The following is a 25,809-nucleotide window of genomic DNA, read 5'->3' on the forward strand; positions in this document are numbered from 1 at the left end:
CGACTACCTCAAGCAAAGGTAGACAAGCTCCGGCGGGGGGTCCGGTCCCTAATACAGGGGAAACCGTTAACCCTCAGAATGGCTACCCTGGGCCAGTTGGGGCAGCATTCGAGGCGGTTCCGTTTGCCCAGTTCCATTCAAGGAAACTACAACACTTGATATCGGCACGCTGGAATAGGGTCCGGATGACCCTGGAACAGCGAATCCAGATAACCCCTCAAACTCCAAAAGTCACTGAAGTGGTGTCGGGGACCTGGGGGATCCACGAGCAGCGGCAGCGGAGGCGCTGACCATTTCGTGGGAGGAGTACAAGCTCCTATACGTATTTCCACCCATTCCTCTCATACCGAGGATCCTAGGGAACATCAAGCAGGAAGGATGATCAGCAATATTAACAGCACCAGACCGGCCAAGAAGAAGCTGGTACGCGACCATCATAGAAATGCGGCTCGACACACCGCGGCATCCTCCAGAGCAAAGAGACCTGCTATCCCAGGGGCCTTTTTTTCTACACCCAAATTCCAAGTCTCTACATTTGACGGCTTGGCCGTTGAGACCGAGGTGTGGAGGAGGAAGGACTATTCGGAGAAGGTTAGCCAGACTATGATACGGGCCGGAAAACCAGCCTCATCTGCAATTTATTGTAGAGTCTGAGAAGCGCTCCTTCACCTGTGTGAGGAGGGGCGGGTACAACCGATACAATTGTCGGTGGCCGGAAGTATTGCATCCCTACAATCAGGCCTCGGGGTAGAATTGAGGGTAGGCTCGTTAAGGGGACAGGTGTCGGCATTAACGGTACTGTTCCAAAAACCAATCGCAAAGAGGATGGCAGTACATTCCTGCAGGGAGTCGTCCATACGACACCCCTGTTTAAACCCCCGGTCCAAACTTGGGACCTTAATCTCGTGTTGGACACTATGACGGGCCAGCCGTTTGAACCACGGAAGGAGATTCATAGGAGACTACTGGCCTGGAAGGTGGTATTCCTCGTCGCCATTACGTCAATCCGTAGGTGCTGGCGGCTTTGTCTCTACAGGCGCCATATAGGACCGTCCACCCGGACAAAGTAGTGCTGAGGCCATCACCCGAGTTACTACCAAAGGTGGTATCTCGGTTGTCAGACTAATGAAGAAAATTGTCTTGCCTTCTTTTCGTCCAGATCCAGTACAAAAAAAAAAAAAAAAAAAAATATATATATATAATAATAAATGCTGCACCACCTTGGTCGTGGTAAGGGTGCTGAGGATCTATGTGAAAAGAACAAAGACGTTTCGTAGGACCGACACCCTCTTCGCTATTCCGAAGGGGACCCGAAGGGGCTTGGCAGCCTCAAAAGTCATCCTATCCAAATAGGATAAGGTCCCTGATAACAGAGAAGGATCGCACCTCAGGGCGCTTGCCGCCATGTCGGGTTACGGCCCGCTCCACACGGGCGGTAGGGGCTTACCGGGCAGTCCGTCACGGAGCCTCAGCCCTTCAGGAGGGTAAGGCAGCCACCTGGACTTCCTTACATATGTTCTAAAAATTTTTATAAGGTCCACACAGCTGCATCATCCGACGCCGCTCTTGGCCGGAAGAGCTTGCAGACGGCGGTCGTTGACCGCACAGCCGAACTCTGAATGCCCACCCAATATATTGTTTTCGGGACTGCTTGTGGACGTCCCATGGTCTAGGCTGTGGCCCCCAATGATACGGACGAGAAACAGATATTTTTGGTATAACTTACCGTAAAATCTCTTTCTCGTCGCGTTCATTGGGGGCCACAGCACCCACCCCTTATTTATTTAGGCGGTTGCTGGAACTTTCTGTTCTTCGGTCATGGTTCGGCAGAAAATTGTGCCAAAGAGGTTGTTTTTGGTATGTATAAAAACATAATATGTATAATCGTACTCCCACTGGCTTCCTACTGCTTGCAGACAGACTAATTAGCTGAGTGCCTGCAGGGGGGATATAGCCAGGTGGGGAGGAGCTAACACTTTTTTGCTTAGTGTCGCCTCCTAGGGCAGTGGCTATATCCCATGGTCTAGGCTGTGGCCCCCAATGAACGCGACGAGAAAGAGATTTTACGGTAAGTTATACCAAAAATATCTGTTTTCTTACTGTTCGTGTTTTGTAGGCATTTACTGCAGTGTCATACACTTCACTCGTAAGTTCATTTAGGGATTTTGCATCCAACGTAATTTTGGAATGTGCTGTCAGGTAGTTTTCTTGCCCATTTATTTATAAATAAATACAGAGGGTTTTGTAATTTTTTTGCCTATGTTTTCATTTGATTTTATATTAATATCATTAGCCAAATATCATGTGGACTTTGATGTTTATGGAGAAATTAAGTTTGTTAGCCAGAAGATCAAGCTAAGGCCTAATGTCAATGGACGGGTTTGTCGTCGCCCCCCTCCCCCCCTCCATCAAATTAAGCTACCCACGGGGCAGCATGGGCGTCTGCAAATTATTTAAAGCATGTGGGTTTGTTTTGCGGACCTTTCGGACTGGAAAACAAATCGCAATATGCTCCATTTTTGTGTGGCTCCCGCACAGACTGCTTCCATTGGGTGCTAAAAGTATCAGTGCTGCTTCCCTAAAGTACTACAAACTTTGTCTTTACTGTATAGAATAAAAAGTAATGATGATACTAGTAATAAAATAGTAAATGGAGTATTTATCATTGATTTCTTTATGTTCTGTAGGTATCAACATCACAAGAAAGAACAATGAAGCCAGCAGATACAAAGGTAAACTGTTTCAATCTGCAGGATACCTAAGAGTTAATGGTTATTCCCATGTTGGATGCCCCAGCCAAAGGTAGCCAAGATTATGTAAGCAGCCAAGTTGGCTCTTCTGTGCCGCTTCTCCGTGGAGTAAAAAATAAGCCCTCTTTCACCTATATTTTCATACAGATGGCATCCATAGAAATCAATTGATCTTAATGGTTGTCTAGAAGTGCTTAAGTTTCCTGAAGCATGCAGCTCTCCCCAGGGCAAAACCTGATCCAGGGTCTCCTTTATAAGATTGGCTGGACTCGGGGACCAAAACCTTTCCCTTACACTGTAAAGTCTGTGTGCCAGGATAGCCTTCACTTTAAAGCCTGATTGTCCAGCATGCTCATGCCCGACAACAACATTGTAATGTTTAATATTAATCAGTTTATCGCAGGTTAACACCAAGTCATGTAAATACATCTGTAACCTATTGCCAGTGCCCGGGCACAGAACGGCTGCTCTGTGTTCTCTGATTTAGACCTCTTGCCTGAGTAGATCCATGGGCAGTGCAGTTGTATGTAGCCACTCCACACACCGTGTGCCAATATATTGAACAAGCAGCAGTTAATTTTTAGGGGCTAGTAACTCCATAATACTTTACCCTCTTTAGCTTGGTACAATTTTTTTTTCTATTGGATTCCATATGAAAAACTTCTGCCATGGGTTGGTTTGGTATTGCCGCCAAATCAGCCCACTGCACAAGGATTGTGTTTTGACAGGTCCGACTTTTCATATTCTGAGGAAACTCACCAATAGTATTTTCTCCTTGAAAACCTCTTTAACCCCTTAACACCACAGGACGTAAGTTTACATCATTGGCGCATGGTACATAAACTTAAGTAACAGGACGTAAACTTACATGAAGATGTACAACCTGTGCGAGAGTACATCAGGGTGCACACATAGGTTCAGGACTTATGAAGGGAGGGACAACAAAATTGAGCCCCTAGAATGCCCCCCGCCCCCTTCTTCCTGGAAATTACAGGAAACATTATTTGGTAATTGGTGCCCCCATTACTGGACCAGGGTTACCATCTCTACCTGGATGATTTTTACACCAGTGTTCCCATATTTCAAAGGCTTCTTCCAGAAAAACTGCAGCATGTGGAATTTTAGGGAAGCTTTTCTGTTTTTTGTTTTTTTTCCCCCTAAGTTGCTGCTTGGGCAAATTCCCAGAAAGGGTGAGAGCCGGGCACTAAGCAGCAACAAAGTAATGTGTGTGAAGTATAAGGACAAGAGGGATGTCATTATATTGAGCACAATACACCGCCATAGCAGTACACCCAGCCAACTATGAGGTACCAGTACAGAAACCCCCAAGCCAGACTGTCATTGATTACTATAGGTACATGGGAGGGGTAGACCGGTCCGATCAAGTACTCAACCATACAATGCCATTTGGAAACTGAGAGTTGTGCACATTGTACAGGTAGCACTGAATAATGCCTAGATGCTATATCCATGTGCAGCCAGAGGGGCACTTTTCTTGAATTCCAGGAGTAGGTCATCAATGCCTTAATATTCGGAGACTAGGAAGGGGGCTGTGGTGGTCTGATACAAACAAGGGATAAGGAAGGACGCCATATGTCTCGTTGAAACTTCTCCCCCCCACAACCCGGTCCGTGCATAAAGGGTTGCTTCAGAATATAGCACACGTCCCTGGAATTTTGTTATTATTGCTTTGAACTACAGATACATGATTTACCCCGATGTACTCCGCACAGCTTATACATAAAGCCACATGCAGCTACGGGGTGATTCATCTGGGTTTTCTGATACCCATGTCAGGACTGAGTTGGTCCTTTAAAAAAAAACAGCTTTTGAAATTTGCTAGTAAATGTGAAAAATTACTGCTAAAAGTATAATAGTATAATAATTTGTGGAGTCCCAAAAAAGAAAAGAGTATACTTAAAACATAATTGCAATACAAAGTAGGCCTATGGTAGATGTTAATTATTAATAGAGATGAGCAAGCATACTCGGAAAAGCACTACTCGCTCGAGTAATTTGCTTTATCCGAGTATCGCTGTGCTCGTCCCTGAAGATTCGGGTGCCAGCGGGGAGCTGCAGGGGAGAGCGGGGAGGAACGGAGGTAAGATCTTTCTCTCCCTCTCTCCCGCCCCCTCTCCCCTGCTCCCCACTGTGACTCACCTGTCAGCCGCAGCGGCACCCGAATCTTCAGACCCGAGCACAGCGATACTCGGATAAAGCACATTACTCGAGCGAGTAGTGCTTTTCCGAGTACCCTCGCTCATCTCTAATTATTAACTATTTTGTCGTGTTTGATTATCTGTCTTGGGGCTTATTCAGACGAACGTATATCGACCGGGTATTCACGCCGGCCAATATACGGCGTCTCTTCCTTGCCGGGGGAGGAGTCTGGAAGAGCTGGGAGCAGTGCTCTGAGCTCCCACCCCCCCTCCGCCGCTCAGCACTATTTGCAATGAGAGGAAGTGGGACGGGGGAGGAGCTAAGTTCCGATGGTTAGCTCCGCCCTATGCAATGAGGAGGTGGGAATGGGTGGAGCTACGTTCCAGTAGTTAGCTCCGCCCCCCCCCCCCCATTGCAAATAGTGCCGAGGGGTGGAGAGGGGGTGGGAGCTCAGTGCACTGCTCCTGGCTCTTCCAGTCTCCTCCCCCTGCAGAGAGGGACGCTGTATATCGGCCGGCGTGAAAACCCAGCTGATATACGGTCGTCCGAATAAGCCCTCATAAGGAGAAAAGTTCAAAGTTTTTAAAATTTGTGAAACTTCAGTAAAAAAAATTTTTTCTTAAGACAAAATTTAAGAATGAAAATTTATATATAATATGTCATGAAAAAAAGCTCAGAATTGTGGCGATAAGTGGAAAAATATTCAAAAGTTGTTACCACATAAAGTGACAAATATCCAAGCTGAAAAATAAGGCCAAATGAGGCCATGTCCTTACAGGGTTAAAGGTCATACAAAGCTGTAATACACTTCTGTACATGAACTATTATGCCTGTAGGTGCAAACGATGAAAACATTAGACCACTGGGGAATTAATTGCTGGATGACAAGACAATGGGGATCAAAAGATTATTTCACGTCACCAGTATTAGTTTGCGTTGTCCTGTATGCCTGCTGCTGGCCACTAGGCTTGTATGTAGAATAAATCTATATAAGGAGCTTAGTGACTCTGTAGCTACATTGTATTCTGTTATATCTGCATTTAAAGCACCCCTCCTGGATCACCTGCTTGCCACATCTTGGTGGTGCGGTTGTGAGCATGGATTTAAGTCTGTACTAAGTGTCATTTTGTTTCTTTCCAGCCAAAGTCCACACCAAAGACTGAAGCGGCCAAACCTACGCAGGCTACTGTGGTAAGCGACCTTCTCTGACTCGGCGCCAGCGCACAACATGTAATAGACTGAGCTAACTGCAAGGACTCTCAGCTGCTTCTTCCGGGACTCCTTGGATTCAAGTCCTTTTAGATGCAACAATTATTTTTCAAAAACATCATTCAAACGAGTGATGGTTTGGGGGGGGGGGGAGGGGTGCGGGAAGGGGGTTAGAAATTTAAGCTTCTATTTGGAAAAAATGCTGAAACACTCAATAAAAAAAATTATTGAATTTAGAAAATGCGCGATAGTGAATGATGATCATTCAGTCTAAATGCGCACCAACGTTAGAACGATCTACCTTCACTTTTCGTTTATCCATGTTATTCAGGCATAAAAATTATTGTCGGCTCATTCACTTATCATTCAGTTTAAATTGTTTGTAATACTAAAGTGGTGATAAAGTGGATGACCTCTGAGCGCTGTATAGATCATAAAAGGAGGATCTAATGGTACATGACCCTGTTAGGCCGGGCTCACACGACCATACGGTAATACGCTGCGTAAAAGTCCTAGTATTTTACTGGTGTAGGGAGCTGCATATTGCGGTGTTTTGCCTGCGCCTGTACAGTGTATGTCACGCACGCTGTCCTGCACTGGCTGCCTGGTTTCTTCTTTTTGATTTTTAACTTTCTTCCCAAGTTTCCTATCAACGTGCGTAAAAATCACCGTTCATGCGCAATGTAAACGCACCCATAGAAAGCAACTAGGCTGCACGAGTGTAATATGCTGTAAAATAGAACATGCTGCACTTTTTTTTTCTTTTACGCATATAATATACGCACTAAATATACGCCAGTGTGAATGAAAAAATGAAAATCAATGTACTTCTCATTGAAGCCATTCACTGCGTAATGCGGGAGTAAAACACAATTTAGACACGTTCGTGTGATCACCCACTTATTTATTTGAATACCTTTTAGGCCTCCTGTCCACAGGCAGGTCGGATTCAACATGTGGGACCCCACTGCGCCATTCGTCCCTGCCCGTGGCCAGCGACCGCATGTACCTGTCCTTGTCTTTTTTTTCTGTACTGCGGAGGTGCTGTACAGTTTGTTTGTTTGTTTTTTTTAAACAACTGCTTTCCTGTGGAATCCGCGGCCACTCCAGCTTCCATTGACTGCAATGGAAGACCCCTGTGTGGGAATCGCAGTAAAATGGAGCATGCTGCGACTTTTTTTTAAAATTAAATTCAGAAGCAGAAACCGCAATTGGTTTCTGCTCGTGTGCATGGAGAATCGTTTTTCCATAGCATGCTATGGAGGTTTATTGCTGCGGAATCCTGAGCGGAACACTTGCTCCGGATTCTGCAGCAGAAATCCGCCTGTAGACATGAGGCCTTAACCCCTTGAGTGGCACGCCCGGAAAAGTTCAGTGACGAGCTCCACTGCTCATAGCAACATAGCCCGGAAGATTTCCGGGCTATGTATCACTATGGGAGCTGCAGAGCACAATGCCACAAGCTGTGACAGTGTGCTCTGCCTGCACAGTCCCACAGAGAACAAAGCAAGGGCTTTGAAAAACCAGCAGAAGATATTGCCGACATGTCGGCAATGTCCTGCTTTGTTTACAGGTTGCCATAGAGACCATCGGCTTGTCAGAAGCAAGCCGATGGTCTCTGTGGCAGGGAGAGCTGGTTGTTAGCTGTCAGAGGACAGCTAGGTACTAGCTCTTACAGAAGAGATCAGAGAAAACCTCCGATCTCTGCTGTGTTAACCCTTTACATGCTGCAGTCTATGTGACTGCAGCATGTAAAGGGCTGTCACTGCAGCATGTAAAGGGCTGTCACCATCAGACCCCCGGAATGTGATCAGGGGTCCTGATGGGTCCCTGTGGAAGTCCCCTAAAGGGACAAAAAAAAATAAAAATTTTTAAAAAAATAAAAAAAAAAAAAGGTAAAAAAATTATTAAAAAAATTAAAAAAACACTTGTCTCCCTTTACTTTGTAAAAAATCAAAAATACAATCACACATGTGGTATCCATGTGCGTCGTAATGACCCAGAGAAGGAAGTTAATACATTATTTAACCCCTTAATGACATGGCCCCTTTTTTCTTTTTTTCCTCCCCCCTGTTTAAAAAATCACAACTTGTCCCGCAAAAAACAAGCCCTTATATGGCCATGTCAATGGAAAAATGAAAAAGTTATGGCTCTTGAGACGCAACTGCAAAACTAGTTGAAATTCAATGATTAGACCATTTTAAAAAACCTGCCCTGGTGGGCACGACAGGGTGGTAGGAAACCTGCCACTCAAGGGGTTAATGTCCCTTTAAATCTGCTGTGCCCAGAGGGCTGTAATATAGATTGGTACTGATGGTGACCCAGTTTTTCGCATATGAATCTCACATCCCTGATGTTGCTGCTACACAAGAGCTATTGCATTGCTCATGGTTTAAATGTATACTTCTGGTACAACATATGATATAGAGCCATGTACATGAAGAGGGTTTACCTCTAGCAGGGATCTTGTATTTCACAAGGGGTCCATATATTCTATTATCTCATTTATCCGCATCCTCTCTGCAGTTACATGATATTCTAACTTATCCTACAAGTGTTAGTAGACCGTAGGCCTGGACGGTATCCTCTTCCTCCAGACGCCTCCCAAAGACTTTGGCTTCTTTAGAAATGACGCATTGCCAAGGTTCGCTCTGTCATCAGAAATTGTAGGATTCATCTAATAGTTTCATGCAATGCAGATGAGTCAGGGATCTACATGGACTGGACGAGGGAATGGGAGGCCTTTTTGTAGTTTTCCTTAAGCACAATGACACACCTAGAAGACCCATGATTCATCTGACCCCGTCACCATATTGGGATGAGCAGCAGAACTGTAGCATAGGCAGGGAAGCATCATTGACAGCAGTAAACAAATGAATTGTTCTGTCTATGCCGGAAGGTGATGTAAGCTTCAAAGGGAATCTGTCACATCCTGTAAGCATCATAAACTAAGGTATGGTGCTTATAAAACCGGGAGTCTGGAGGTGTACGTTTAATACTTGCCAGTCTGCCCATTCTCTCTCTCCCCGCCTCCAAATCCCATCAGCTTTTCTATGATACCTCAATGCATCCAGTACTCCATGTGTGCTATCCATTCCATATATCACACTGTCAACAGGCAGTAATCAACTTCCGTGCCCCTAATAAATGCTCTCTGAATTCCCCAAAGAGTATGCCTATCAACACCCATTATAAATTCTAGGATTAAGACGAATACTGACAAGATATAATTTTAAAAATTATCTCTAGTACCCTTTTAAAAAATTTACACAATTTTACACAATTCCTGACCATATGCATTAAATCTGCACGATCCATTTAACACTTCGGACAGTTTGAATTCAATACTCATGTAAAACAACTTTAATGGAGTAGGCTAAAGGCCCATTTAGACAGGATGAGTGTCAAGCAAATGATGCCCGACACTCGTCTCCACACATACTCGCTCCTGTGCTGTTACCCCAGAGCTAGTATCGCTGGCTCAGAGTGGGGAGGCTGCAGGAGATTTCTCTCCTCGGTCTCCTGCCCCTCTCCATTGACTTAACATAGCGGCTGTTCAATACTGAGCGGCTGCTATTTACACTGAGCGATCAGTAATCGGCTCGTCTATCGTTCATGCAGCATAGAGCCCTCCAAAAGAAATGAATATAAGTTTTACAATACATTTTATGTACTCAATAAAAACTACAGTTTGCCACGCGAAGAACAAGCCCTCATATGGCCATGTCAACAAAAAAACAAATGTTGTGACTTTTAAAAATAGATATTTTTATGAATCAGTACACTTACTCCATGGGAATAACTAGAGTACACAGAATGGAAAGAATGTGCCCATACAGAAGGGTGAAGCAAGTGTGCAGCATCTCCTGTCTAGTGTGCTTGTAATAGACAAACAATAGCTGGTGGAAATGGTTGAACAGATGGAAAAACAGCATATCTTTGTTTTATCCCCCAAACCCCGCACACTCCACAAAATTATATCAACCTCTCGAACCATGGTAAATTCATTATTTATGTTTTACACATGTCATTTAAACCACCGGCTGCATTTGCACAGCAGGGAAGGAGAGAGGTGCAAAAACAAACACGTCTGAATGCTCATTTATGACTATGACAAAGTTATTCTATTTGTTCTGGCCATAAATCTGCTGATACTAAAGTTCAGGAGAGCGCAGATAAGGGCTGAAAAAGAATCTATTTTTAATGAAATCTTATTGAGAAAAATTATTTTGGGTTCAAAATACATTCTTTTAAGTTAAAAAAAAAAAAAAAGCCCCAAAGGTGGCCGCAGACTTGAATAGAAAAAGTAGTGTTTTGGCCATAAATAATAGTAGACATTCTCAATAATAAACACAATGTATATTAGTAATACTATTGTTTGTCAGATTTTGTGACCTCCCAGAGTCCTCCTGACCATATGAGGGGAGCGCCCTGTAAATGTATTAACAATATGAAGTAACATAAGTATCAATCCCCTCTAGGCCTATTCCAAAGTAGGATACCGGGAAACTTATTGTATAAAGTTAGGGACACATGAGATGCCTTTTGTGTATTACGACATTCATGCTTCTAGGAGATAACACCTTCATAATACACCATGTAATGGAGGGCAATACAATTTTTTCCCCCTTTTGCACGTATTCCATATCTGTGTGTATGAAGTCAGAGGTACTATATGGGTCCGTAGATTTCCCTTGGCGCCGTATAACACAGCTGTACGGCACGTATCCACGATAGGGCTGTCTGCATGAAGCCTAAATGCAATGTTCTTGTGCTGTAATACAGTATGTATGACATGGGAGGTGTACAGGTGCATAGTTTTTTTATTTTTCTTGTGCTGTATTCTGGACCCATGAAGCATGGATCTGCCTGCTTGAGGCATAATGACATGAATCACATGTTTGTCCAGACTAAAATACCTTCTGTACCTCCATGATGGGTTTATTATGTGCTTCTGGTGGAAAGGAGACTCCTCTTTGTGATTGTCCCCACGCTTTTGTTGGATGAGAGCCACTTTGAAATCTGACCGATAGTAAAAGTAATGAGTCCTATGAAATATGTTACCCTGGTGGTAACTGGCAGTGATGCGGTTTTGACTCGAGTACCAAGTTCTAGTTATGCCCTAATAGTGCACAACAGCTTTCAAAGCTGCTAACAGCTGAACAGACTCATGCAGGGGCCCCAACGAGACACATGTGGCCCCTGAGCCGCTATTAGGAGAGCACTGATTGATATAAAGTATGGTTGACTGGTAGATTAAAAAACCTATATATAAAATCTTTCCATCAGTTGTAATGTTGTCTGACTCCCAATATAATTGTATGCCTTGTCCCGTGTGGACGTTTCAGCTTGGGCTATAGTCACACCTGCCTGGAGGGCATGAAGGAAGCCAGAGGGCCTCTTTATAGTCGATGGAGTACATCCAGCATTGCGTGCTCTTCGTCATTGGGTAGATCTGGCTTTCTGTTTCTATGACCGCATAGGAACAGAAAGGAAAACGCTGATGTGAATGTAGCCATATAAATACAATGTAAATGTGTTTATTGACAGCCAAAGAGTACTACCGCACCGCCATCAACAGTGAAACCCGGTCCAGAAAAAGCCGACTCCAAACGAGACTCAAAGGCGGTACCGCAGAAACAGAAGGCAGACCCCACAGTAAGTTTTTATACTGGCTCTTCTTTACCCGTTTGCAAAGCATATTTTAAAGGCCACAGCACTGAAAAATAATAGTTTAAAAGAAAATAGCAAACAGTAATGGAGCTTACATGAAATGTTTGGAAGTACTAAAGGGGTTGTAACAAGGATGCAAGTAATCCCCAATCCACCATTGAGATCTCCACCGCACTCTAGTGCATGCCCCCCATTCTCCTCACTGCACGGTTACTGTACACCCACAGTGAGGAGGATACTGCATGGAGCGTTGGTCATACAAGCATGCTGCTCACTTTCATTGGGACTGCGGAGATAGCCGAGCGGCAAGCACTCGAGTATTTACGTCAGCCCCATTGAAATGAATGGAGCGCCGACCTCATATGCTTGGCCAGCACTCCTTTCATTTTCATATCACTGCAGGGGAAAAAGCGACCCACGCAGTGACAGGCAGAGGGGGACATAAGACCCCCTTTCTTAAAATTAGAAGGGAGGGTGTCTCATCCCCATTGTTGACGCATCAGGTCCATCTAGCCTATAACTATTTATTTTTTATTTTTATTAGAATCCGCAACAACTGAAAGCTGACGTTACGTTGTATTCCTTTACAGGTAACATCGAGTGCTGCAGGTAAAGCAGCTGCTTCCTCTGTAGCTGCCACAAGTAAACCTAAAGACAAGGTGAGGACCAGGAATTCTTGATTCTTTTATCCTGACGGTTCCTAGATCAAAATACAATAAAATATCATGTCCTTGGAGGAATGTTTGTCTCCAGTTGGCTGGGAGTCAGCTTGCTTCTGCAGAAACCTTCCTCCAGTGCTTTGTATGTAAAGGGGGACCAAGTACATGCAGCTTTACTCTTATCCATGCCAAAGCCTCTCTTTTCCCAGTTGAAATGGGGGACATTTGAACTAGTTGGATCCTTATTTTCTCTGCTAGATTGCTGTTAGCATGTGTATTCATGTCTATTAAGTAGTCCCCTACTTAACTAGTAAGATGGGTTGGTAATAAGACATTCTCTCCTTGGGAGTAGATATTTATTGCTCTGTTCGCTGCTGTTGTGTTCTGCGTCAGCAATCTGTGAGTCTTGCAGATACCACACTACATACCAAATTCAAATTCCAGAAGTAAAAACAGGCCAGACGGGAGTACGTAATTGAAAGAAGCGGACATGAGTAATGCGTGCTCCAGTGTGAACCGGATAAATAACATAGAGCGAGCTGCTGTGGGGATGTGACACTCGGACTCCTCCTCTTGTAACCACAACTGGAAACTCAGAATCATGGCAGTAGTTTCTCTAGTGGTTGTATGCATGCAGGCGCTGGCAATGTCAATCTGAACCTACAAGTGAAGCACAACACCGTTGTTTAAAGATTAGTGCTGCCAAATCATGCAAAAGTCAATAAAGATATGAAAGAAATGTTTATAAAATATTAAAAGTATATGGAACAGGTTATTTCATGTTTATGTCTTCCTTTAAATGTTTAATTTGGCTGTTTCTAATTATAGGTTAAAAAAGAAAAGAAAACTGTGACTGTTTCTCAGATTGCTGCTGCACCCGCCACGGTAAATAGTCAACCTTTCTTTATGAAAACCAAAGAAATGGACAGGGGTTCAGTTTTAGGTGCCAAAGCACTAAATAGGAGCGAGTACTACACATACATACATACATACATACTCTCTGCTGCTGAATACAGAGACTCCTGCGCCACCTGGTGGTCTGTTTGAGGTATTTTGCAGAAGAAAAAATAACATTTTCTAGCCTAACCCCCTTGTTATGAAGGGTCTGAGATAGTTTAGACACCTTAGCGTGGTGTTACATCAGGATGATCGGGTGATCACTGGCAGGAGGATGGCTGTAATACAGTCACACCCCTTCTGTAAAGGCTGGAATTTGAGAAAACCACAATTCTGACCACTAACCTTAATGCCCAGGCGTTATGTAAAGTACTGGCATACATGGGTATATACATAAGCACTTTAGCTAAAATAAGTCATATAAAGTAAAGTATCCTCCACATAATTTACTGTGTGCTCGAAGTTACATGTATTTGAGATTGATGATGAACAAAAAAAAAAAGAAATGGGTTTTATTTATTTTTGCTTGTTCCCCCTACAATGAAATACATAAAGTGCATTACAGTTAGTCCCCGACTTGCGAACAGGTTCCGTTCCGGGAGCCCGTTCGCAAGTCCATTTTGTTCGCAAGTCGAACAAATGGTTGTATGGAGGGGATAGCGAGTGGATCCCGCTCCATACAACGTCGGGTGCCGGCTGTTCTTACAGCGGGCACCCGGCGGCAGCAGTTCCGACGAGCCGTGGCGCTTGTCGGAACTGTTAACCCTTTAATACCGCTCTGACAGCGGTATTTAAAGTGTTAACAGTTCTGACGAGCGGCGCGGCTCGTCGGAACTGCTGCCGCCGGGTGCCCGCTGTCAGAAACAGCCTGCACCCGACATTCAGGGGGCCCGTACAGCGTCCCATGATGAGATCGCGGGACGCTGTGTGGTTGCTAGGCAGCCGAGGACCTCCTGAAAGGCCCCAGGGCTGCCTATGCAGAGTGCCTATCAAGCGCACGGCTTGATAGGCGCTCTGCATAGACAGCCCTAGGGCCTTTCAGAAGGCCCCAGGCTGCCTAGCAACTGCACAGTGTCCCGCGATCTGACCGGACAGGCTTCTATCAGGCTTGATAGAAGCCTGTCCGGTCCCTGCACAGTATGATGTAATGCCATAGCATTATATCATACTGTGCAGAACAGATAGTTCGTATCTAGCGAAATTCGTAAGTCGAATGTTCGCAAGTCGGGGACTATCTGTATAATGTTATTTCTATACTATACAATATTTCTACCTTGTGGTCACTTTTCTAAATATTGCTATAATATATTTTTTTTCAAGAGTGCCAAAACAGATGAAGCCTTGGATCTTCTAATTGATACTCTGGGAGGTCCAGGCGATGTGCCAGAGTCTCCAAAGTTTACAGGTCCAGAGATTGCTGTATGTATTTATTCTGGATTTTTATTACGTCAAAGCTGTGTTTTTCTTCAATCTGTATTAGAAAAATTGCAGAATTTAATTTCTTTCCATGGATGATGGTATGTGTGATATTGTCTGTGTCACAAGATATTTGGCCATATAACGTAATTCATTTTCTTGTGTGTTGCTAATTTCGTAGTTTCTTAATGATCTCTAATTGATCAATGCTTAATGTCCCTTAGTAGTGCCAAGCAGCGGTATTTGTCCATAGTTGCTTCATTTCTCAAGCCCGACGTCCGGCTTCTTGCTGTCCATAACAAAACTATAAGCTTTCTCTTGTTACTCCACAACGAAGGTTGAAGTCTGGCTGGTGAGACGTAACCTTATATGAGGCCTGCAATCACCGGCATGCAACTCCCTCATTTTCTAAATATACACAGCGAAAATCCTTTTGAGAAAACAGCTACAATAAATAATTGATTAACCCCAAAAACTAGTCCATGTGAAAACCAAAGCACGGAAAATGTTGTGACTCCTCTGCACGGACTGGAAGCACACAAACATAGGGAGCTCTCAGACCATACGACACACCACAGGTTTAGACAGCTGGAAAAAATATGTATACTAATGTAAACGTCTCTAGGGGTCTAACAAAGGGGAGGGGTTACCGTCATTAGCTTTGGTGTTCTAGTACAAGAAAGGGGTTACCTGTATACAGTCAGTTCCTATTAAAGCTAGTGTGTCCATTCAAACAATGGTGCAAGCACATATATTCAACTTATACACATACACAGCACTACTGCGTGCACATTGTACATACACACATAGCTCTGCAACGTGTGCACATAGGTGGTCTATATACACACATACAGCTCTGCTACATACATGTTCACACACATGCATAGTTCTTCTGCGTGCACACACAGCTCTGCCACATGCACACACCCACACATCCGCTACTGGTATGTTGAACACGGATTTTTTTTAACACTAACTTCCCCACATACAATTGTAGTATACATGACCCCCTCTAGCGGCTTCCTGCTCTCATGGTTATGACATCTACGGTCCTGCAGCCACTGCAAAACCTATTGATCTTTGCCATTATCTGTCCTTGTGAGTACATCTGCTGGAGGGGACTAATCAGAGGACTGTGCAGCTTCGGTATGTATGGCTGCAGAGTTCTCCTGATGATCAGGCAGTGCACTTTTTCGGTGCACTGCCAGATCATTAAGGGAGAGGTCAGGGGTCTCTGGATCTAGCAGACACCCCTGCCTCTGGACTATAAGATGCAGATGCTCTTCAGCAAGATTTTATCTTTTAAAAAACTGTCTTATAGTCAGGAAAATACGGTAATGTACCAGAATTGTATATTGATAGTGTTAAAGAAACCTGTGTCACATTAGTTGTACAGAAATCAAATGTTTAATTGCATTTCTCCTTTTAGGACATCCCAGCCACCTCAGAATATGTGGAAGAGCTAGGAAAGCGAGAAAGTACCATCCCTCCAGAATACAGGCACCTGTTGGATGTAAGTTCGGGTGGAATTGTTGGGGTCAAAATTTGTGTAAAAGTGTTTTTAACACAGGAATGTTTCCTTCATTATAGGGTAAAGGTGAGAAACCAGAACCACCTCCGAAGGAAGCCGAAAAGGTAAATATCTGGGGGTTTCTATTAGAGAATTAATTGGGTAAACTTTGGGTTAATATTGTAAACGGTGGGAAAAGGCAGAAAAGAGTGAGTTGAAGTCCACAAAGTTTCTTCGCTTCTCAAGCCCCTTTAGTAATAACAGGACTACGTTGTGCATTAGAGAAAGCCATGGTGAGATAATGAGTCTTAAAGCTGCACTGAAAACAGCACAGTGCAAAAAAACCAACAAAAATGGAAGGACAAAATCTGAACCCGGCAACCAAGGTACTCTGACCTGGGCACAATAATCCCCCTCCCCACATCCTAGGTATAGCTGCAAAAAAGAGGAAGAGCTGAATGAAGGCTTTATATGATTTTGCATCTTTCGCACTCCAATATGCTGTAAATACTCCTGTAACTGCATGGAGATCTGGATTGTGTGTCCTTATAATAAAGCTGGGTTCTCACGGGATGGAAATCTTGTGGCTTGGTCACACTGAAAAGCCTCGATTTTCACGGGAGAGCCACGGTTTCAAAACCCGCAGCATTTCACCACGGGTTTTGGAGCAGTTCGGCCGCCAGCATTCCGTTGCGTCTTTGTCTCCCAATAGAGAGGAGTGAGACCGCAATGGGAAAAAAATTACAGTAAAACAAATAGACATATACTCGCCTCTCCCTGCTCTTGCTGTGTCCCATGCTCTGGGTCTCCTCTCTGACGTCACGCTTACAGGCTTCCCCAGCCTGTTATGGGACGTCACAGGCGCTGCAGCCACTAACAGAGCTCATCACTCGATCGCTGGGTTCTGTTATTGGCTGCAGCAGTCTGTGATGTACCTTAAACCAGGCGGGACTGCAGATGCAGCCTGTAAACAGCGGAGGACTGAGTGGTGGCGCAGGAGCAGGGAGAGGTACGTATCTGCCTGTATTTGTGTTACTGCATGCAGAGCAGACTTTTGCTAAAATTTTATTTATATATATATATATATATATATATATATATATATATATATATATATATATATATACATACACACACACTCAGAACGCCTCTTTTTAAAGCTTCTGAATGGGAAGTGGCATAGTACACTGTATTGTAGTATAGTCAATGTTGTGTATTAATGTGACATTGATTATTGATACTTTTGTTGTGTTTCTGAAGAGTTTGGGGGACGATGATCTTGTTGCAGCGTTTTCATCTGATTTTGTCAGCTGCCCAGCACCCCCTGAAGAAAAGAAACCTAAACTAGAAGAGGTAAGTCTACCATCTATATTATTCCTCTGTTTGCTGGTCTGTACAAAGTCGCACACAGTCCCTGTGACTCCATAGATAGAATCTGTAGCCAATTCTGTACAGGGCCATATTACTGAGATATTCTACTTCCGTAACACGGCATCCGAAGGAGCGATCTCTGTATGAAATGGTAGGCGTATAGAGGTACAGATGAGCTCTATAGACCTATGTGGGTGCTGCATTATGCTCTATACACCTTGGATGTTGTACAGAGTTGTAATATGGCAGTGTGGACATGGTAGTGTGTATGAGCTCTCTTGCTTTGATATTCTCCTCTTCCTTTCATACTGTATGCAAAACGGACAGGATTGGTGCAGCAGAGGTGCAGACGCTTGTACACCTTTTTTTTTTTTTTTTGCTTGACTCTTGGGACAGATTCGCACAAGCATATGCATAGTTGCACCACGTTTCTGTATAATGGGTGCTGCGTATTTTACTGGACTCTATGCGCACACAAGTCATGCGCAGTTGCACACGCAAAAAAACATGCAACGACGTTCTCAGCCATTGAAATGGCCAATTAGTTTCAGGAGTTCAAAATGTTCTTTCCTTGTTCAAATTCACAGGAAAGTAGAGCATTCTGCTCATTTTTTTGCGCAGCCAAATTGCGCACACCAAACACTAACATGTGAAGGAACCTATTGAAATCAAGGAGTCCATTTTCTGCGTATTACATGCACAAGTTTTTTTTGTGCGCAAATACATCCGTGTAAATCCGGCCATAACCTGATATGACAGTCTACTAGGCCATCAGGCTGGTTTATTTACACTTTAGATAACTTTACTATGTTTCTTGTGTTAAGATAAGAGAACAATAACTTTTTAATGGGTTAAGATACTTTCTGCGTCCTGCTGCTATCACACTCAGGGTTAAGATACTTTTACACGGAATGATAATTGTTCGGATTCCTGCGATTCGGCAAAAATCTGAGCGGGTTCGCTCATTCAAACAGTTTATGCAGGCAGTGAAATCTTCTAGATTTGGGTTGTTAGTCACTCTATTGCCGTTTGCATGCAGCGACGTGTAAACGAATGAACGAGAAGTGAATAAATTTTCATTCATCATCCAATTGTTTACACGGAATGATTATCGTTCCAATCCTCACAATCCAATTTTTTTTTTTTGACTTATTGTTGCATGTAAAAGGGGCCTTAGTGATTACTTCCTAAACAGACTCAGCATTCTGTGTAGTTATGTTGGATTATGTAATTGTCGCTGTCAATGATGCACACCAAGGAAAAAAGTAGTTCTTTTTCTTCGGGGGTCATTTTTAGTACTCGGTGCCTTACTCGGTGCATTATTAACACATGAGAATAATTTTTAATTATCTTCAAAGTTGCAGAAAAATGAAGCCAAACCAGCATCGTCCGTGCCAGCGGCTCCTACACAGCCCGGCTCCGTGGTAAGCACAAGTGTAGATAAGGTTTTGTCCACACAAATCCTTTCCTTTCTAGAAGAAATGATGTTTTCCAACAGCTTGTGTGAAGCTGGGTGTGGAGTTATCAACTATCTCCTGTAATTGGCAAGAATGTAACCTGCAGTAGTGACAATTGGCTGGGATGTATATGTTGACTGATTTAGGGATTTATTGTGATTGCTCAGGATGTGCCCGTTCTAGGCCAGGAATTATATCCTGGTAGCCACTGTTTGGTTTATCAAGACAAGTAATATGCTAATAAAGTTGTTTTTGCTTATAAGGTGAAGCCTAGAATTCTTTTATTTACACCGTCATAATTAAAATTTTCCCAAAGGCATTGCAGGGCTGGAGGAGGAGAGGGTGTGATCCGGGGATTCTGGGCACATAGAGATAGTCATGCACTCCCCTTTAAGTCCTGCTGTAATCATACCAATTTTGCTGATGTATGTTATAGAGATGAGCGAACCTACTCGGACACGCCCCTTTTTCGCCCGAGCACCGCGATTTTCGAGTACTTCCGTACTTGGGTGAAAATATTCGGGGGGCGCCGTGGGTGAGTGGGGGGTTGCAGCGGGGAGTGGGGGGGGAGAAGGAGAGAGGGCTCCCCCCTGTTCCCCGCTGCTACCCCCCGCGCCGCCACGCCTCCCCCTGACGCCCCCCAAATCTTTTCACCCTAGTACGGAAGTACTCGAAAATCGCGGTGCTCGATCGAGTAATTACTCGAAATGAGTATATTCGCTCATCTCTAGTTATAAACTTTTCAGGCCATGCTCACACAGCATAATCGGCATTTGCAAATTCTGCTCGACTCTCTGATTTGCATGCTGAGGATGTCACTGATCTGCATGCCCATTGAATGGGACTAATATCCCGATGTGGATTCCACATCAAGAAGTTGTAAACAGGCAGAAGATTCATTGAAATGAAAGGGATGTGACTTTGGAAACCCAGTCGGGACAGTAGATCCTCCAATAATTAAAGGCCTATAGGCTCCAGCAATGCAAATCAGAACCTGTAAAAGTGTAGCACCACCCTTCAACCACTAGAGCTGTCAAAACATTAAAAAAACAATAAAATACAGATTTGGCATCCCAAGACTTGACTGCCATGGTGAGCTACATGGTTATTGTAGCACTCCTGTGCTATGTACATACAGTAGCACCGCAGTCCTGGCAGAGTAATGAAAATGGTGCGTTAAAAAGATGTAGTGTGCCGAATGTTTGGCGATTGCTACATCTATACCAGAGAAATGTTTATCAGATATCAGTGTGTTAAAGTAGATGGTCTTTTACTACTGCGATTTGATGTTAGATGTTAAATCTGTCTGTTTCCTATAATCACAGGTTAAACAAGAACAGAAAACTGTGAGTGCTCCGGCTGCTGCTGCACCCGCCACGGTAAGTAGCCAATCTTTCTGTATGAAAGCCAGAGAAATATACAGAAATTCAGATTTAGCAGATAAGGCACTAAAGAGGAGCGAACACATTGACACAGAATGGTTGCAGATTCCACAGCAAAATCTGTCATGAGAACATGATCATAAACTCACATAGGTACATAAGACATCTGTTAAAACCATAGCCTTCCATGTTGGTGTAGCTAATACAGATAAATGCCATCTGAAATATCCCAATACTGTGCTGTAGCAAGCATACTGACATGTAAGTTCTCTTCTGTACCATCGCGGTGTTAATATGCATGCTGCACGGTTAGGTTGGCATCGCCGCAGTTTCATTACTCAGCAATAGACTTTCCAGTACAGAACATCTCACAGTTAATTTCTCAACGTGAAACCACACCCTGCCTGAATCATAGAGACGAAAGGAAATGGGAGAGCGCAAAGCAAGAGTTGTTCTGCACACAGCTAACAGCCAGTTGTGGAAGACTAGGGCCCAGACAGCTCAGCGATCACTTATAATACAGTCAGCAATGAGCAGAATGGCTACACCATAGCATACCTATACACCCTATGATCAGAATTACAGTTCATTTCAGGCTCCTGAATCATCCAAATTCTGATCAAACCCGATGTAATTGTCTGTGTCCTGTGTAAATACTGGGGATGTCACCGCACAGCTCCTCTCATGTGACTGGCACAGGGCTCTGTCACATCTCCAACACTGATGTAATGGGAGTTCTATTTTTCTAGGCCATGTCAGAAGATGCTTTAGATGAACTATTGGGGACTCTTGAAGGCCCTCCTGCATCGGAACCTGAGTCTCCCCAATTCACTGGCCCGGAAGTAACTGTAAGATACTTTATCATTATTTGCTTTGTATACAGATGTAACAAACATTAACTTGACACTTAAGCGTTATAAGAACTTAAGTGTGATTTTACACCTGCAGCCGGGGTTCCACTTTTCTGCTACATTCAGGGGGCAGGAAAGTGGAATCCCAGCGGCTCAACGGCTCTGTGTCAGGATGGCATAGAACAGCACCGAACGGACCCCTCTGACTAGAATGGGGTCCGTTCAGTTTTTTTCCGCTCAGCTGCCCAGCTTTTGAATTGAAGAAAAAGCTCTGAATGTAGCACATTTTCTTCCAGTATTATGAGTCAGATCTGTAATGGAAACTGCGACCGGAGGTTCTATCGCAGATGTGAAACGGCCTAACTCATTTTACAGCATTGTGGTATATTGTTACATCTGTATGTGTGCAGTATAATCTCAGTTGTATTGGCGTTTGCATTACTTAGTATATTCACTATGAGTGCTGTATGTGTGTTTATACGCAGCACTCTCTATCAGTAGCTACCAGTATTAACTAGTGCTATTGTGACAGCATGATACAGTCTTTATGTCTGGCTACATTTCTTGTGCTGAAGCTGGTGACCATGTTGCTTATTATTTTGGGACAATCCACTGTATATTAAATGTAATAACACTTTTCAAAACTCTTGAGGACTTCGACATACTGGTTAACAGTAAAGGCCCATTTAAACTGGCGAATGTCAGGGCCAATGATGCCCGACACTCGTACCCGCACATACTTGCTCCCATGCTGTTACACAGGAGCGAGTATCGCTGGCTCTCTGACAGAGCGGCCAGCAGGGGGCCGGGGCGGCTGGAGGAGATATCTCTCCCCGTTCTCCCCCGCCCCGCTGAACTGGAATGGGCCCATTTCTGTTTCATGCAGTGCTGGACATTACTAAAGCATCCAAGATGATCGTTGACATGCTGTATAGGACTTCCCAGCAATCACTTCCAAATGCATCCGATGAAAAAGACTCCTTACCCTGTGGCCCCTCCCATGGTAGAGACAGAAAGTGGTTTAGATCATCTTGCTCAGGACAATTCTGTGTCATCCACCTCATTGTGTGCCCTACAATCCTCTAACCCCCACCCCACTGGGATGCAATCTGAGCTTTCCTTGAGAGACGAAAGCAGGAACCTACAAAAGTGAAGGTCAGTCCTTAATCCTTAGCCCTTTTGTAGGTTCCTTCCTTTTTAGCGCTCGGCTAGAAAAAATTATTTCAGGTGGTACGAACTCCCACCTACCTCAGAACAGGTGTAGCCAAACAAGGTCTACTAAGAAGCAGCGCCCTTGGTTTTGATCTTTTCGACACTCCAGTCCGTGTACTGCAGATGCCAAAAAAACCACACAGGATCACAGGAAGAAACCTTACTTCAAAGAAGGAGAAATAATTATGTGTGAGGATGAATCTTGTGAGTTGTAACACGGATTCCGAGGCAACCCCATTGGCCTTAAGCTGTGCCTGTCAGACGGTCAGTCTATCTTCATGTGGCATGTTGGAATATAAGGATTCCACATCCATAGTGGATGTGGTGCTATCGGGGAGGGGATCTATGGTTGATAGTTTGATCAGTAGGTCCATGGTGTCTTGCAAGTAGCTAGTTGTGTTTTTTCACCAGTGGTTTGAGGACACCTTCTATCCATCCTGAGATTCCTTGAGTAAGGGTTCCCACACCTGAGATAATTGGCCTCCCTGGGTTGCCAGCTTTGTGTAGTTTTGGAAGTATGTACAATGCTCCAACCCTGGGTTTCTCCGGTATCAAGTCCAGAAGCTTTGTGGTGCCCCCAGACAGGCTTCTGATGACCCTTCTCAATTCCCTCACATATTTTGGAGTCAGGTCTTGATCCAGTTTGGTGTAGTATCTGGTGTCCGTCAGCTGTCTGTCTGCTTCTTTCATGTAGTCTGATGTATTCATGAGGACTATGGCACCACCTTTATCTGCAGGCTTAATGGTGATCTCCTTGTTGCTCTTAATTGCATAGATGGCTCTTCTTTCCTGCATATTGATATTAAATGTTTCCCCTCCATGCTTGTCCAGTATAGTAGATTGCACCATATTTCTAAAGGAGGATTTATGCGTGAATGGGAGGTATGAGAATTGTATAGCACAGATAACACTTCTGGCCTGGTGATACCCACCCCCTAACAGTAATTCAGCGACCATAAAACTTTCACTCCCTTATCATTGTGTAGTTAAAAATGTTTGTTTGGTTTGCACTTAAAGGAATACAGCAACAGAATCACCTCCTTGTCTGTGCCTTGTCATAAGTGCATGCCTCTTCGGATCTATTTCATTTAAGCTTGAAGAAGAACCCTGCATTGGTTTGGAAGCTCGCAATAACATCATGTATTTTTGTTAGCCATTAAAAGGTATCATATCTACAAGATGTCTTGGTTTCTCTTGCTGGGAACAATCACACTGTACTCTACTGGCTAACACCGTACCAAACCTTTGTTTTCATTATGCTGGCCGGTGATTGGAATGACCGTTCATATGAACAATTGTTCAGGCGATTGTTGCCTCGTGTAAAAGGGCCTCAAGTGCTGGCATGTCCTAGCGATGCGGTATCACATATTATTGTGAGACGTTCTCTACTAGAACCTTAAAGTGCTGTCCGTGGAGAGTGACCTCAAATGGAGTAGAACCGGGCCGACCAACTGATTAGCTTTTATTGCATCTCTGATTTTCATAAGTGTGTCATGGAAAACGGTTTTGACAATTCATGCTGGTTATTAGCCAACTCCAGACCTACAGCTAATCACACTCTTGTTCTCTTGTTTCCATTATCAGGAAAGCAACATCACACAAACATACCGAGAGGAGCTTGGTAAGAGGGAGAGCACAATCCCCCCAAAATACAGGCATTTGCTAGATGTGAGTATACACCTTGTATGGATGAAATGTTTTCCATAAGGAATATGATGTTGGAAGTTTTTTATTTTAATATGCATAAATATATGCTTGCTGTCATTATCTTAATTCAAAGTCTGAAAACCTTCCCTAATCAGGTTATGAGATCTTAATAAAAAGAATCATTTGAGACAATTATCTGTGATCTAAACACCCAGCAGCCCAGATGTCTGACCTAGACTCCTACTATTGGTACAGTGTAACAACTTGTGTCAGAAAGTCAGGAAAGGTCTTATTGAATGTTTTCCATTCACTAACAGCAAGTAGAAATGTAGAAAATTGAAACTTTTATGGAATACTGGTTTTCTTTTTTTGTAATGCTGTGTAAATGTATATTCTAGGGGAAGGACCATGGTGAACCTGTGCCACCTCCAATTGAACCACCATCGGTAAGGTATCTGCTATAGTATCTGCAGCGCTATAATAAGTATAATAGCATAGATGGTAATTCCCTGCCGATGCTATTGGGTCTGTTCTCTTTACAAGCATGAGAATTCTAATAAAATATAAACCCTCCAAACATTTATGTAACTATTTCTAAAAATCTCTTAAGCATGAAAGTTCCAGTTATTGTAAAATTAGAATGAACAGGGTGGTCATGTTCGGCTTGAAATGTCCTGCAATTATTGTCATTAGGGCGCGTTCATGAACAGTCACTTTTCATTGCCATGAAGGGAAGCAGTACTAATCAAATCTATGAAGCCACCATAGTAGTTTCTATGTATATAGCACCAACAGTTTACAGTCAGGGAAGCATTACGCTCACATAGTAAGTAACCTGCAATTATAAAATCTCTCAAAATGATCCTTTTATTTACAATGATTCTACTTTTTAACTTGCAGCCAATGAGCGACGCCAGTTTAGTAGATGCATTCTCAAAGGATTTTGAAACCAGCATCTCTCCCGCTGCCGAAACAACTCCTGCTTTTCAACCCAAGGTGTGTGACATAAACATATTTTGCATAATGTATACATTCAATGTTTGAATCTCCATTTGTGAAACATTTTAAAGGAAAACTGTCATGTTCAAAATCCAGTCTCCTCTACCAGCAGTGAGTTATAGAGCAGAAGAGCTGAGCAGATTGATGTAGAGATTTGTAGGAAAAGATTCAGTATTACTTGTGATTATTATTCTTAATATCTGCTCATTCTGGGTTAGGAGTCCAGTGGGCGGTCCTATCGGTAATTGACAGCTACCGTATCTCTGTATACATGCTGATACATGGTAGGATGTATTGATTAGACTGACCACTGAACTCCTAACCCCGAATGAGCAGAGATTAAGAGTGATATTTTCAATGTAAAAGGTTCCTTTAAAGGGGATTCCCATCACATATATTTTTGGCATATGCATAGGCTATTCCAGAAAAGTTTGATAAATACTGGTCCCACCTCTGAGACCCACACCTATCGTCAAACCCTGTACCATCTTCATGGCCATCGGTGGCCGGGATTATGGAAACAGTTGGAATTGACTGATCTATGATGTTTTGTGAACTCCCATAGACGTAAATGGGAGTTACAGAAGCAGCATAGCTTGCTTACACTTAGGCCTCA

The 25,809-nt window shown here is 43.6% G+C and overlaps 1 protein-coding gene across 6 annotated transcripts in view; it reads left to right on the forward strand.

Moving 5' to 3' along the window:
• Positions 1 to 25,809, forward strand: part of CAST (calpastatin) — a 148,849-nt gene that overhangs the window by 98,873 nt on the left and 24,167 nt on the right. For all 6 annotated transcript variants that reach the window (XM_066603012.1, XM_066603011.1, XM_066603014.1 and 3 more), the window contains 15 exons: positions 2,688 to 2,732; positions 6,051 to 6,101; positions 11,670 to 11,777; positions 12,383 to 12,451; positions 13,280 to 13,336; positions 14,669 to 14,767; positions 16,194 to 16,277; positions 16,355 to 16,399; positions 17,535 to 17,627; positions 19,004 to 19,069; positions 20,428 to 20,481; positions 21,234 to 21,332; positions 24,132 to 24,215; positions 24,593 to 24,640; positions 25,095 to 25,190. In XM_066603012.1, coding sequence (XP_066459109.1) covers positions 2,688 to 2,732; positions 6,051 to 6,101; positions 11,670 to 11,777; positions 12,383 to 12,451; positions 13,280 to 13,336; positions 14,669 to 14,767; positions 16,194 to 16,277; positions 16,355 to 16,399; positions 17,535 to 17,627; positions 19,004 to 19,069; positions 20,428 to 20,481; positions 21,234 to 21,332; positions 24,132 to 24,215; positions 24,593 to 24,640; positions 25,095 to 25,190 — 1,098 coding nt within the window. The remainder of the gene's footprint in view (positions 1 to 2,687; positions 2,733 to 6,050; positions 6,102 to 11,669; positions 11,778 to 12,382; positions 12,452 to 13,279; positions 13,337 to 14,668; positions 14,768 to 16,193; positions 16,278 to 16,354; positions 16,400 to 17,534; positions 17,628 to 19,003; positions 19,070 to 20,427; positions 20,482 to 21,233; positions 21,333 to 24,131; positions 24,216 to 24,592; positions 24,641 to 25,094; positions 25,191 to 25,809) is intronic.

Source organism: Eleutherodactylus coqui, chromosome 5, assembly GCF_035609145.1.
Source record: "Eleutherodactylus coqui strain aEleCoq1 chromosome 5, aEleCoq1.hap1, whole genome shotgun sequence".
Classification (NCBI taxonomy): Eukaryota; Metazoa; Chordata; class Amphibia; order Anura; family Eleutherodactylidae; genus Eleutherodactylus; species Eleutherodactylus coqui.